Source organism: Misgurnus anguillicaudatus, chromosome 2 (genome assembly GCF_027580225.2).
Source record: "Misgurnus anguillicaudatus chromosome 2, ASM2758022v2, whole genome shotgun sequence".
Classification (NCBI taxonomy): Eukaryota; Metazoa; Chordata; class Actinopteri; order Cypriniformes; family Cobitidae; genus Misgurnus; species Misgurnus anguillicaudatus.
In genome coordinates, this window is record NC_073338.2 from 17,353,641 (window position 1) to 17,368,164 (window position 14,524).

General features: G+C 39.1%; 1 protein-coding gene across 1 annotated transcript; it reads right to left on the reverse strand.

Annotated features, from left to right (window-relative positions):
- Nucleotides 1-6,485: 6,485 nt before the first annotated feature.
- On the reverse strand, nucleotides 6,486-14,456 carry pdcd10b (programmed cell death 10b). Its single transcript, XM_055201717.2, has 8 exons — nucleotides 14,298-14,456; nucleotides 13,055-13,215; nucleotides 12,864-12,917; nucleotides 12,342-12,459; nucleotides 9,992-10,118; nucleotides 9,382-9,460; nucleotides 9,176-9,258; nucleotides 6,486-6,959 (listed from the first exon to the last, which is right to left on the reverse strand). The coding sequence occupies exons 2-8, from the start codon at nucleotides 13,142-13,144 to the stop codon at nucleotides 6,878-6,880; spliced, it is 633 nt and encodes a 210-aa protein (XP_055057692.1). The 5' UTR covers nucleotides 13,145-13,215; nucleotides 14,298-14,456; the 3' UTR covers nucleotides 6,486-6,877.
- Between the last annotated feature and the right edge of the window lie 68 nt (nucleotides 14,457-14,524).

The window sequence follows — 14,524 nt, forward strand, 5'->3', positions numbered from 1 at the left end:
TGACAGGTGGGAACAGAGCCGTGTTGAAGATTGCCTCGGAAGTGCTTGAGAAATTTGACAAGCTGATGATAGTATAAAGTAGTTGATACTTTACTGCCAACCAAAATCTTGAGCCTAGTGATATCACGGTTGACTTGTAAGTATCTGTGTCTGGATTTTACTGTAGGCCTATGACTCCGTGACTAGCAAAACTATTTTAATCGTGGCACTAATAGGCAGACTAAAGAAATTTAAACATGAAAACCCTACTATGAGGTTCCTAGGCCAGTACTATACTGGCATCCAGTGGCTGAGATGGGAAGATAATGGGAATGTAGTTACATATACAGTACACGGCCACTATCAAACACACACACACACCTTTCCTCGGCTGTGGAAAGAAGCCTGAATAATTCATGACTTGCTCAGCATTTTAAATACCAAATCTCTTGACGTTCATGAGAGCAAACCAGACGTGGACATAAACAGAGATTCATGTTACCTGTTGTAAAAACTGTGGTTTATTTATCACCTATTGCACAATGAGCGAGGGTGGCATTAATAATAAACAACATGCCCTTAAATGTATGTCATGCGCCGAGACAGTAGGCAGGGTACACGCCGCTATATGCCGAATGTACCTATGCGGGTGTATTCAATTACCTCTCCCCAAGTTAATCCATGGTTCAACAACAATTTTAATTTCATGGAAGAGTACACAGATACCTGGGGATTGAAAGATTCCTGCATTTTAATGACCTGGGTTACAGTAGGCCACCTGCCGCCTGCACCCTTTCTGACTTGCAAAAATAAACAGGCACTCAGCAGCACACATCAATCAAGCATGTTGCTATGATAACTAATGGTGTGAGGAGGTCCCACTTCACCATTAAAGTGCTTCCTCCATCAGTGGCATCAGCAGGGAATCACACGGCTCTTAACATCCTGGAAAGAGACCGGGAGAGTTTCATCTAAAAACCAATCTGTGATTGAACGGAGATAACCGACATGAAATGTACCTCGGAAAACGATTGAAAAACCTCAGTGGTCAAGCACGCTTGTAAATATCCCGGAATAAATGAACGTCATCATAACAAAACTAACCCAAACTTGGGTTCGAGGGAATTGCAGGGGGTGATGAAAAACAATGACTTCATTACATTTACAATATCAAATAGTGCTTTTTTAAGATATAGAGGGGGCTATTTTGGACACATGATGTTCACAGATGAGGTAATAAATACATTTTTTTATTACATTGATCACATTATTTTATGCCATTGTAATGACAGCTGTGTGCTAGATGCTCCACCATGCCTGCATTTGACCACTCTTGTTGCCATAGTTTCTAAAAGCTGAAACCGAGGATAGCACAAATATTACTTTATATGCGAAAATGACAAGGGATAAGCAATTATTAAAAATAGGATTTTCTCTGAATTTACAAATCCTTAGGGAATCTTTGGGATAATGTAAGTACACAACTGCATGTTATATATCACACTGTGTAAATGGTAGGGGTGTGACGAGACACGAGATTGGATTCACAAGAACAAGATGAGATTTTTACACTTTTTAAGAAATCCTAAATGATAAAATATATAAAAGGGAAACTGACTTCACACATAAGCTCTGTGTGTGTGTAAACATACCTAATGTTTGAGCCTGTAACAGATAAAGATACAGAATTTGAAGAATAATCAATTGTTTGGAGATTGTTAATGGACGTTTCTGAGTGGAAAGTTTGTGTTTTTTTCAGTATGGACCTGCAAAACGTAACTGTAACGTCAATAGTAGAACTTCAGCCTAAACGTTAGCATATAGCATTAACTAGCATATAGCGCTATATTAGCAGTCACAACTTTGCTTTTAGCATTGTAACAACATTGTACTTAATTTAATGTTGGGAGCGTACATCTCGATTGTAACCTCACAGTCGGTGTTACTGTGCCTTCACACCGCCACTGGCGAGAGCGACAAAGTAGCCGGAAGTCATTCATTTTCAATGTGAGCCGGTGACGAGCTCCGTCGAGCAGCGGTGCTTCATGTACAGTGTTGAGGATAGTTGAAATCAGCTCAACTTTATGGTAATGACCTATTACGCTGTTTGGCGGCAACCAATCAGAAGACGGAAACCTCCACTTAAGAGGATTCCAGAGAATGCATTCGAGCGTAAGAGCGTCCACCTCACCTTTTCTTTAGCATCGTTATTAGGGCAGCTAGAGCTTTTATTGACGTTCTCACCGGTGGTGGTCTGAAAGCACAGCTATTGGTCTGTTTCCAGCTGTCTTTTGCAGCACAAGGTTTACATAATAAGGAGGAAACAATCGTGTTTGAGGTTCATAATATGTCATGACCATGTACAGAACTTATTATTTTTCTATGCCTAGCTAAATACAGTTTTACATTCTACAGCACCTTTAAAGGGACATTTCAACTTTTTTGAAAATATGCTCATTTTCCAGCTCCCCTAGAGTTAAACATTTGATTCTTACCGTTTTGAAATCCGTTCAGCTGATCTCCGGGTCTGGCGCTAGCACTTTTAACATAGCTTAGCACAATCCATTGAATCTGATTAGACCATTAGCATCGCGCTAAAAAATAACCAAAGAGTTTTGATATTTGTCCTATTTAAAGCTTGACTCTTTTGTAGTTACACTGTGTACTAAGCCCAACAGAAAATTAAAAGCTGCGATTTTCTAGACCGATATGGCTAGGAACTATACTCTTATTCTGACGTAATAATCAGTAATTTTGCTGATGTAACATGGCTGCAGCAGGCGTAGTGATATTACACACTGCCCGTATAGTCCCCTTTGCTACTTTCAATGGCAGGGGACTATTTTCGGGCAGTGCGTAATATCACTACCCCTGCTGCAGCCATGTTACCACAGCAAAGTCCTTGATTATTACGCCAGAACGAGAGTATAGTCCTAACCATATCTGCTTAGGAAATCGCAACTTTTAATTTTCTGTCGGTCTTATACACGATGTAACTACAGAAGAGTCAATGGATTGTGCTAAGCTATGCTTAAAGTGCTAGCGCCAGACCCGGAGATCAGCTGAATGGATTCCAAAACTGTAAGAATCAAATGATTAATCAAATGATGGGGAGCTGGAAAATGAACATATTTTCTAAAAAAGTGGAGTGTCCCTTTAACTAAGTAATTTGATTTTTTTATAATAAACCTAATTGAGAAATAACCTTTAAAATGGCATGTAATAATGATGATCCAATTGGTTCAAATAAAGTATCAAAACAAGTTAACACATGGTTTTATTAGACAAATTAGTATATTTGTAAAAACTAGCATTATGTATTAAAACAAATTCCTGCAGAGGGGGTCTGCTTTATTGCTTTCATTTAAACGTTTAAACCCATTTAAATCTTTAATATTTTGTACAATTCTTTACAATAGAAATGACACAGCCACTCTTGAGCAAGAACATGCAGACATTAACTATACATGTAAATGATCAACAGACAAACACTACGAGTCTCGATCTGACTTTATATTTTTGTTTTCCCTCTAACTCAACTTAATTCTGATATCACGAGATTGCATTTCACCTCCAGGAGAAATCCCTTGACATTTTAATCTCGTCGCACAAGATCTCGTCAAAAGGTTTAAAAAACCTTAACCTAGTCCTAGATGATCCACATTGATGTTAAAAAAATCTTTTTGAAAATTGTCCAAATGTGTAAACATTCATTGTGCTATTCTAAGAATGCAGACAAAAACAAATTCGTTCCTAGTAAAGGCTCATTAAACTCGGACCATTTTACATGCTAATTCTGCGGGCATTCCGCATTAATGTCTGCCAGTGGCAGCTGGTGACTTCTCTTCCGAGGGGCGCAAATTCAAAATATATGTTCGGGATGTCAGGTGTTGCTCGTGTTTTCAAAATATGTGTTTGTTTGCGTCATGTTAACCATGTGCATCATGTTTTGTCAAAATAAGTGCCTGCTGCACATGCGTCAAAACAGTTTATAATAAAAGAGACGCTTACGTTAAAAAATACAAGCAAGACACTCCCTTAACAGTAAACCTTGATTACAACGACCTTTAGACGCACCTGCAGCAGGCACTTATTTTGACAAAACACGTGATGCACGTAGGTTTACACGACACACACATGACGGGCTACATACATGTTGTGATGAACTTCGCATCGAGCGCACTCGAAAAAGAAGTCACCAACCGCAACTGATGTCTGCACGTTTCTGAATCCAGAAAACTGGAGAGCGTCGTGAGAATATCAAACATTGTGTTTAAATTAAATTGGAGATTTTGACTGGAATGACTTTGAGCGTCTGATTTAAATACAGAATTCTGAATGCAAAGCGCACTTTAGAAAATGAAATAGAATTTGTACTTCAGAACCATCAACTCTCAGCGCTGCTTTTATTCTATAACAAGCACTTATTATGATGAGAGCTATTAAAGCAGGCAGTAGATGAGACCGTGTCAGCCGCCTGGCTTTCCCATGTCAAATGTCAAACTGGTTCATAAAAAAAGGCTTTTCCGGTGTTCTAGAAACATGTGTTTACAGTTTCCCTGTTCCCCCAGTTCAGAGAACATGCACATTAAAGGGATAGTTTAGCCAAAAATGAAAATTCTGTCATCATTTACTGACCCTCATGCTGTAACCCATATGAGTTTCTTCATTCTGTTAAAACAAAAAAAAAGATATTTTGATTATAGAGATCACACACACAGTTAGCGGGACACTATTGACTTTTTTATGTGCTCTATGTGTGTGGTTTTTATGTATTTATTATTTTTATTGGCTATATTCAGCAACACCTGTTGTAATAGTGCCATATAAATAAAGTAAACTAAACTAAACTAAACTTGTTTTTCCTACTATGGAAGCCATTGTATAAGTCAACTGTGTGCTTACCATCATTTATCAAAATATCTTCTATTGTGATCAACAAAAGAAGGAAACTCATACAGGATTAGAACAACATGAGGGTGAGTAAATAATGACAGAATTTTGGGGTCCCACCCACCCCTAAGCATATAGACGCTAAACAGGCGAAACAGAATTCTCTGAAAGGTCAGACCACACGCTGTTTCATTGCATATAACAGTTGCTTTACCAGACATAGGGCAAAGCCCATGCTGACCCTTTAACCTGAGTATTATATTGACAGGTGGGAAGTGTGTATGAATGCCATAATCAACACAGACAGGCTTCCCTGCTGACATTTCCAATCAATGAGTCTCTATAACTGATCAATCTGTCGCAAAGCTTTTCAACAAAATCAGACAAAACAGTATTCACCAGACGAATCGCTGAGCCTAAAAGAGCATCATTAGTTATTATTACAGCAGCAGCAGTAATGTGTCTGTGTGGGCCTTGGGCTTTCTATTTAGAGTCGGTAATAAATGGTTCGCTGTCGCCCCGCCTTGGCAGTCACTTATGCTTTTGTCTTACGGATTTCAACATGCAAAAAAAAAACTGGGGAAGAAAACCTGTCTATATAGGATGATTCATATTAGTATTACATGAATGTTGTGGGACAAGCTTGGACTTGAATTATGGATTAGTTTATGTTAAATTATTCTTTTATTTTTTTTACACATTTTACAACAATAGTAAACTCATCAAATGTAACTATGGGAATTGTTTTGACTAAAAACATCCAAAATAACTTTTTACTGTTACGTTTTATCTTCAATGTAGTGACTTTACTTGTAATTTGTAAAAAAAAAAAGGTACTCTTGGCATTTTATCAAGCAGCTTCTTAAGGTCTCAATATTTATCATTATTTTTTCTTCATTTGGTCATCCATTTTCAAAACATTTTAAATGCACTGTTGTATGAAAAAAAATATGTTGGCACTATTAATTTCTGCTAATATAAGGCATTACCCCAACAAGCAAATTTGCATTTAAAAGACGTCAAATAGCCGTCCAAACACGGCCCAGATGTCTACGCTAAAACAAGGCAAAATTTGGGCTGTCGGTGGAAATTTAATGAAACCAAAGAAATTGTAATCACTGTTCACTTTGCTAACATGATGGAATATCATACATCTCACAAGTTATTATAAAATGTAACTAAATTCAAGTTTATTTTGGCTAGACGTGGGTTATTTATAGCCGGTCTAGATGGTGAAATGACGGCCATGGCTTGCTGGGTACATTTATGTTCAAATAATTCATTTCAAGTATGCCTTCAGGTCAAAATGTTTCTAAGATCAAAACAAATATTTCAGACAATAAACTTTAAAGGATAGAGTATATTCTGTCCTTAAGATAAAAAGAACTATTATGATAAAGTCATGCCACACAATTACATTGCACTCAGCCCAGTACAGCTTCTTCTGTCTTTACTCATTACGTAGATCATTTAATATCCACTTAAACGCAAACAACTCTTCCATTAGCTCTGATTTGTAATGGACATTACGAGATTCAACTTTTTTTATTCCTTTGTGCATCTTTTTTGTGAATAAATCAAAAGCTCCAAGGACAGAAAATATTAAAAATGTCAACATTTGGAAACTATTTATTGAACATTTATAACCAAATATCTGTTAAATACATCATTTAAATTTCTCATTCATTATGCCTGAATGTCAAAAGAATGAATACCAATATTTACACGTTCGTATATGGAATGCTGAATGACACTTTAAGGCGTAAAGTCTTTTGGCTTTCATGTGACTGGAACATAATGAAGTCAAGAAGAGTCGTGATTATTAAGATAGGAGGAAAAATAGCATTTTGTCTTGAACTCCTCATTCCAAGTTCCTTCAAATGAGGCAAAGTTTATAAATTATAGTTTAAAAGATGAAAACAATGTATATTACATATAACTGCTTCCACATCCCCGCATACATCTCAATTTCACATCCCTGCATACAGCACTAATTTTTTGTCTCTTAGGCGACGGTTTTGAAGGTTTGTAGTATCAAGTTAGTTTGGTGGATTAGCCTGTTGGCACTGTTGAAGACGTTTATTGCCCTGCGAGGTGAGAAAAAAAGTTAAAGATCAGGATACTGCCAACAGGTGTCTATTTAAAGGGATACTCCAGCCAAATATCAAAATTACCTAATTATTTACTCACCCTCAAGCAATCCGAGGGGCTGTTTACACTTGGTATTAAGATGTGTTTTCATCGATCGGATCACAAGTGGACGAGGGAGACACATCACGTTTACACCTGGTATTTAAATCCGTCTCTTTTGTCCACTTTCGACCAATTCTGTCCTGAATACTGTGAGGGGGTGGTCTGTCAAGACTGTGGGCGAGTCTCTCCACTGTCATTTAAACGCGAGTGGGAGTAATGATGAGTTTATATGGACGTGAACTAATATTATGTCAGAGTCTGTGCTTGTGTTTAAGTAAACATACATGTACAAAAAACTGTGTTGCATATGTTAGAGCTTTCTCTGAATTTTCAGCGCAATTGATGAAATAGGATTGTGCAACTTTCACATGCTTGCCAAATGAAACTGCGGAGATCAGCCGCTTTAGTTTTATCAATGAAAGGCTAAAAATAGCGCTGTACACCGTGTGTTCACGCCAGAAGTCAGAAAAGACGTAAAACATTGTGTTCAGTACCTCAGATTAGATAAATGGACGGAGAGAAGGCAGTCGTGTGTTGCTGAATGTGGTTGAAAGTGGTCGAAAGTGGACGAGCTCAAAACTTTTGAACACCGTTCACACCTGGCATTAACGTTGTCCACTTGTGATCCGATCGATGAAACGCATGTTAATGCCAAGTGTAAACAGCTAGCAAGATGCGTTTGTCCATGATCTTTCAGACGAGCCTATTTGGAGCCGTTTTAGTAAATGTCCTTGCTCTTCCAAGTTCACATTTGTAGAAATCTGGGATCTGGCAACAACCCCCGACGCTAGACCCCCAATAAGTGCATCCATCCTTCACAGAGGTAATCCACACGGCTCCAATGTGTCCATAAAGGTCTTCTGCAGGTAATCGATGCGATTGTGTAAAAAAATATCCATATATTATATTTCTGCAAATATTCCGGTAACGGCGCCATGGGTACGTTGCGCAGTAAGGGGCGGGACACACCAAAGCTTTTTTTACGCGGCTGAAAGGACGCAGAATGTCAGCAGTTTTTTTCAGCTGAGCACCAGCTTTCTTCAGCCGAGTGCTTGGTAGATGTGATACTTGAGCTGTGAGCCGGTTGGTTGTTGTGACACTTGTCCCGCCCCTCCTCAACTGGCACTGACGAACTGAGCTTTTCACCCAAAGTTGAATCTCTTTCAACTAGGGATGCACTATATATCGGCCGACATATCGTTATCGGCCGATAACTGCTTATTTTTAATATTATCGGTTATCGGTCTGATAGCAAAATTAGGCCGATAAATGAAAGCCGATAAATGATGGATTATTTTGGTTTGTTGAATTTCACTTCACTTGCTCATTGCTGGCCATGTGGAGTTTTGATTCTGTGACATAGCACGAAGATGACACGTGTTGCAGCTTAAGAAGAGTATGCTAGGCTAGCGCAAAGACAAGATGTCCGTGGTCTGGGAGTTTTTTATTGTGAAAATAATATGAATATTTATCGGCATATATATATATATATCGGTTATCGGCCCCCAAATATAAAGAGTTATCGGTATCGGCCAAAATTTCTATATCGGTGCATCCCTACTTTCAACTCTCGGCACTCAGAGCTGAGCGTGGAAAAACCGCAAAGCGTCGCTTTCAGCGCGAAAAAAACGCTAGCTGCTGGCTTATTTGAAAAAGGCCGAGCTTCCAAAGGAAACATGCGCCAAATGCGCAAGTCCAAGAAGTTGTCGTTACCAGAAGCTAGTTATTATAGTTTATAAAGTTTAAATTATGGATATTTTTTTTAGAATATGGAATTGATTACCCGCAAAAGACCCATATTAACCTCTTGGATCCAAGAAAAAACACATGAATTTCACATGTTTTTCACATGTGATCACATGTTAACCACACCAATTTTACATGTGAGAAAACACATGTGATCACATGTGAAATGTGTGCTTTTGGAACATTTTTGTGTGCATTACATGTGAAACACAAGGCAAGGACATTTCCTAAAACAACTTTACATGTGTTCGTCTGAAAGATGATGGACACATGTATCTCGGACCGCTTGAGGGTGATTTTAATATTTGGCTAGAGTATTGCTTTAACATGATCATTACATATCTGTTACTGCCCGTTTGCTTACTTTCCATCTTTAAAGTACGTTTTCAGCGTATCACTGAAGCTTTTGGAGTACTTCACAAATTCTTTCTTTTGGTGTTCAAGTGCCTAGAAAAATACATTTTATATTAACCGTTTTCATTTTAGTCACAAACTTGAATGACAAAGGCAATTCCACACCACCACTTAAACAATCACATACAGTTTCCTTACTCTTTCTGACACACTTACCCTGCGATTTTGATACTGATATTTCTTAAACACATTGTTGACTGTGTCCAGCAGTTCCTTTATAGCACTGGCTATGTCTCTGTGGAAATCAGAGAGAGAGGTCGGAAGTGATGAATACATTTATGACTGGTGAAGCACTGACTCAGCAGTCAGACTCTGAGATGAGCCCCATTAAAATGTATACAGATCTTTCACATTTTGTCATCTCCTGCATTTGTGTAATTGTTAGCCATGTGAGACTGTTTAGTCAGTTCATTGTTGGCTAACTGATTAAAGCTAAAGCACTAGACTATGCAAAGCTATAAGGAAGAAAAATCTATAGGCTCCAAGAGATTTAAATAGTTAGTGGGTGATCATTACTCTAAGAAGTACATAGCAGATGCTTTAATCCAAAGTGACTTGCGTGTGCACTTGTAACAGGGTCCATCCCTCTGGAGAGACCCAGGGTTAAGTGTCATGATCTATAGAGAGTTTAACCATTCAATTATCACCCCAGATCTTTAAAGGGATAACTCCCCCACAAATATATAATTGAATGTCATTATCTGATCTTAGTCAACTGTTTCTTTAACACCTCGCCTTACGCAGAGAAAAAGGAGAAGATGCTCACTTTATGGTTTGTAGAAAGCGCACCCTGTCGTTGATCTCATCTGGGATTCTGCTCAAGATCTGTTTGAGGGCTCTTGCTTTCTCATTCAGGTCGTGAAATTCCTGCTCTGGTCTTACAATCAAGTACTCTGTGAAATGCGTGAGGAAGATACACATAAATATTTCAAGTGTTACTGCAGTGCTGTTCAGTATACAATAAATGAAAGCTGCTGGCAAAAACAGATTATAGCTGCATCTGAAATTGCATACTATGACTGAATTAGATGAAGTACCAACTGCTTTTTTGGTAAAACAGTATGTGTGAGTTCAGTATATATACTGCTTCTGCCATGTTTTCGTTGTCATGTGACCTGTATGTCATTTAAACTATGATGTAATCACAATGAATCACGTGACTATTATTTTCATGTGCGTTGTCTAACAAGTACAATTAAATCATGAGGGACACATTTTTGGTATTTAAATCACTTAAAGGAAAACAGATTTACAATATTTTAGCATTTTACAAAGTTAGCATTTAGCCTAGCCCCATTCATTCCCCAGGATCCAAACAGGGATGAACCCAGAAGCCACCAAACACTTCCATGGTTTCCCTATTTAAAGACTGTTACATGAGTAGTTACGCGAGTAAGTATGGTGGCACAAAAAAAAGTATTGTGGCACAAAATAAAACGTGGCGATTTTTTGAGCAGATAAAAAATGAGAACTATATTGTATGCCGGAAGAGCACTTAAGGGCTCATTACAGGTGTTGCTTACATCCTACGGCGTAGCAGCCATGGCGTAGGCTACATGTTCATATATACTTCTGCGTCGTTGTCTGCGTCAACGTGCAAACACACATGCAGACCGCTGGTAGGCAGTATCCACATATGTAACCACAGTACCAGTGCGACTGTCAATGAAGAAGCAGCTTAGCAAGTTTAAATCACAAACGAAGAAGAAACAGCACATGTTGTGTATGTTTTGAGAAGACCAGCAGTGATGGAAGTAAATAAACCGCAACTTAAGGGCGATTTATAGTCGTGCATAGGCTATCCGTAGCCTGTGCGTAGCTCTGCGTAGCCTGACGTGCACCTCGCAAAAATTCCACCAGAACCCCTCCCGTCAGGTAAAAAACTGCGTCATAGTGATTTAACTCAAATTGCAACAAAAGTCGCTGTTTATTTACTTCCATCATTGCTGGTCTTCTCAAATCATACACAACAAGTTTCTGTTTCTTCTTCGTTTGAGGGTTAACGTGCCAAGCTGCTTCTTCTCTGACGGTCGCGCTGCTACTGTGGTTACACACGTGGATACTGCCTACAAGCGGTTTGCTCGTGTGTTTGCACGTTGACGCGGAGGACGACGCAAAAGTATAAATGAAAACCGACGTGGAACCTACGCCGTCGCGGCTACATCGTAGGACTTACGCACAACTATAACGAGCCCTTAATGTTGCAGTTTGAGTTAAGTCACTCCTCAACTTGGCCCATCTTTGTTCTCACCGTCGCTAACGGAAATACCTGACGCAGTTTTTTTTACCTGACGGGAGGGTTTCTAGTGGACCAATCTAATCACAACACTTGCGGGTCGCAAAGAACTGACGCCCTGTTAAAAATTTGGCAAGGTGCACGTCAGGCTACGCAGAAACTACTGATAACCTACGGCAGGGATGGGCAACTTCGCTCCCAAAGGGCCGGTGTCCTGCAGAGCCCAGCTCCAACCATAAACTCTGCAGGACACCGGCCCTCCAGGACCAAAGCCGCCCATCCCCGACCTACGGCGTAGACCTTACGCACGACTATAAATTGGACTTTAGTTTGCAGCACTTCGACCTCAGACGCAGCAATATTTACAGAAGTTTGAGCAAGAGGGGGAGTAGTTAGGAGTGATGATGTTACTGCGCGCCGAGGTCCAAGTGCTGCAAAATAAGTGCTCTTCCGCCATACACGACAGCTCTCTTCTAAATTCATACCCGTTTGGACCCCAAGGAATGAATGGGGCCAGGCCAAATGCCAACACATTCACAACGCTTTGTACAAAGATTAAGTGCACACACTGATAAAAGATGGGTATGTATTAATTCATCTAAGTTGAGGTTAAAACATAGTAAAATATTTAAAAACTGTGGCGTTTTCCTTTAAAGAGCCGTCAGGTTCAAAGAATTCCAGTATTTAAATTTGGTGGCTCTTCAGCTCACCTGGCATCACGGGACAGTAAAGTGTCCAACTAATGCATAACTAAAAATGTATGCAGAAGTAGTAGGTCATCCAAGTACTTTTTGAAAACTATAAATTTGAACATACCCGCCTCGCCTACTATGTAGTATGGAAGTAGGCGATTTTAGATGCTGATTATGCGTTTTCTTACCCTCCACATCATCTGCTGCCATGCGCAGTAGTGACTCTGTAAAGTTGATCTCTACATTCTTTTTCTCCAGTATCTTTATGATGATGTCCTGTGTGAGCCCTGGGTTCTCTTTCTCTGCCTTATGAGGAATAAACACAGTATGAGACATAGAAAAAGCTTGGATGCAAAAACCCTAAATCAGACGTTTTCTTGTAAATGAGCATTTTTTTATCAGACATTTAATGGATTCTGACAACAAACCGGTATTTTTTTAATGACCTGATGCCGGGATTAAGCGGATTTTAAGTTTTTGATGAATTTGTGCCGAGAGCATTCGGTTATTAATATCCTTATCTCTTTTTTGATGGAGGTGGCATTTCAGAGGCATCTGAGCTCCTCATATATAAAAAGAGTAATATATATTACCATATGATTAAACATGACAGATAAGAGTGATTTCATGAAGTTACTCTAAACACACAAATGTATCAGCACACTCAGATTGGGAGTGATAATATGTGAGATTAAATCTTAAGATCTTACTTTTATAAATGCTGCCCGCAACGTCTGTGCCGCTGACGGGTTTATTCTCCCCAACTGTTAGATTAAAAAAACTCAACATCAGACAACACGGTAAACAGTGTATTATACTCTCAGACTTGATTAAATATCAATTATATAAGTGATATACAGTTGCCAAATGTGTATAGGCCACTATTCATACATCTGATTACCTCGTTGAAGACCGGGTACATGACTGCATATAAAGTCATAGAAACTATCGAATTTGTCTCAGCTTCATTCTTCATCTCTTCCATTGTCATCCTCAATGGAGAGGCCAACACAGGTAAAACTGGGCAGTTGAGCCAGATAACTCACATATATCTCAAGAGCCCTGCAATCAATTTCAGAAGGAATAAATTACATTTACATTCATGCACAACTATCCAAAGTGCATTCAAGTTATACGTTTTATCAGTATGTGTGTTCACTGATAGTCAAAACCACAACCGTTGCTACCTATCCCTGCTGAAAAAAACAGCATACCAGCAAGACCAGCATATGTTGTGTTTAGGTGCTGGTTTTCTAGTGAACACCAGCTAAACCAGCATCAAACCAGCATCAGCACCAGCATTAGCACCAGCTAAACCAGCATCAAACCAGCATCAGCACCAGCTAAACCAGCATTAGCACCAGCATCCCATGCTGGTCATAACAGCATATGTTGTGTTCTGGTGCTGGTATGCTGATGACTACCAGCTAAAACAGCATAGACCAGCATAATTCCCATGCTGGTCCATGCTGGTTTGATGCTGGTTTTTCAGCAGGGATTGAACTACAGAAACACTGTTGATGGTGTTTAAACCCAATTAAAATGCACATTGTGATTATATATACAAGTATATGTACTATTTTTATGTATTTGTTTACAGTAAAAAGCAATTCGATTAAGACTTGCAGACTCAAATAGAGAAGTTTGAAAGTGTTTATGGCGGGGTGGTGGACTTATGCATTACACCTGATCATCAATGCTCCAACCTACTCTATGTGTTTCAATCAACATTCACTCATACTGTTGTGACAGCATAAAATGTTTGTAATACAAGTAAGACTATACAAAATCGCGTCATGTATCACAAAAATACGGTCTAGAAACAAAAGTCGACATAAAGAATACGACTCCGAGGTTAGTTAGCTTGCTGTCCCGTTCATTTCAAGGTATGCAGCAGATACTAATGTAACGTTACATAGCTACTCTGTGTTATTAGACAAAACGTTCTATTTGTTTTTCGATTTAAAACAGTCATAGACGAATTAAACACATCACATTTTGTGGTTATTCAAGCTTTGCTTACAGCGCAAATGTTTTAAAGAGATAGCATATAAGCTAACTCTTCCACAGGTTGCCAGGGGCAAACTGGCTATTAAATGGACAAATGTGTTCATTCGATCACTTTACAGTCTATACAGAAATACCTTGTCTTAGTCTGAGAGATCCACAATATAGCGATAAACACTTATAGCTTCCGTGATGCTTAGCTAGCAGAATTTAGCTGTATGTTTGTTTTTCACTTCGGAAGTCGGAAGTTTTTTGCTCGAGCTGCAAGAAAGTTGACGACTTCCGCACCGCGGCCAATCAGATTGCACGCTCTATAGGCGTGCACGCAGACGTTTGCGCTAATAGGCGTGTTCGACTACACGCG

Coding starts and splice junctions, on each gene's coding strand:
- pdcd10b (XM_055201717.2), bottom strand. CDS start 13,144: ATGACAATGGAAGAGATGAAGAATGAAGCTGAGACAAATTCGATAGTT. Junction 12,460..12,863: donor TGCGGGCAGCATTTATAAAA/GTAAGATCTTAA, acceptor ATTCCTCATAAG/GCAGAGAAAGAGAACCCAGG. Junction 9,461..9,991: donor CGCTTTCTACAAACCATAAA/GTGAGCATCTTC, acceptor TGATTTCCACAG/AGACATAGCCAGTGCTATAA.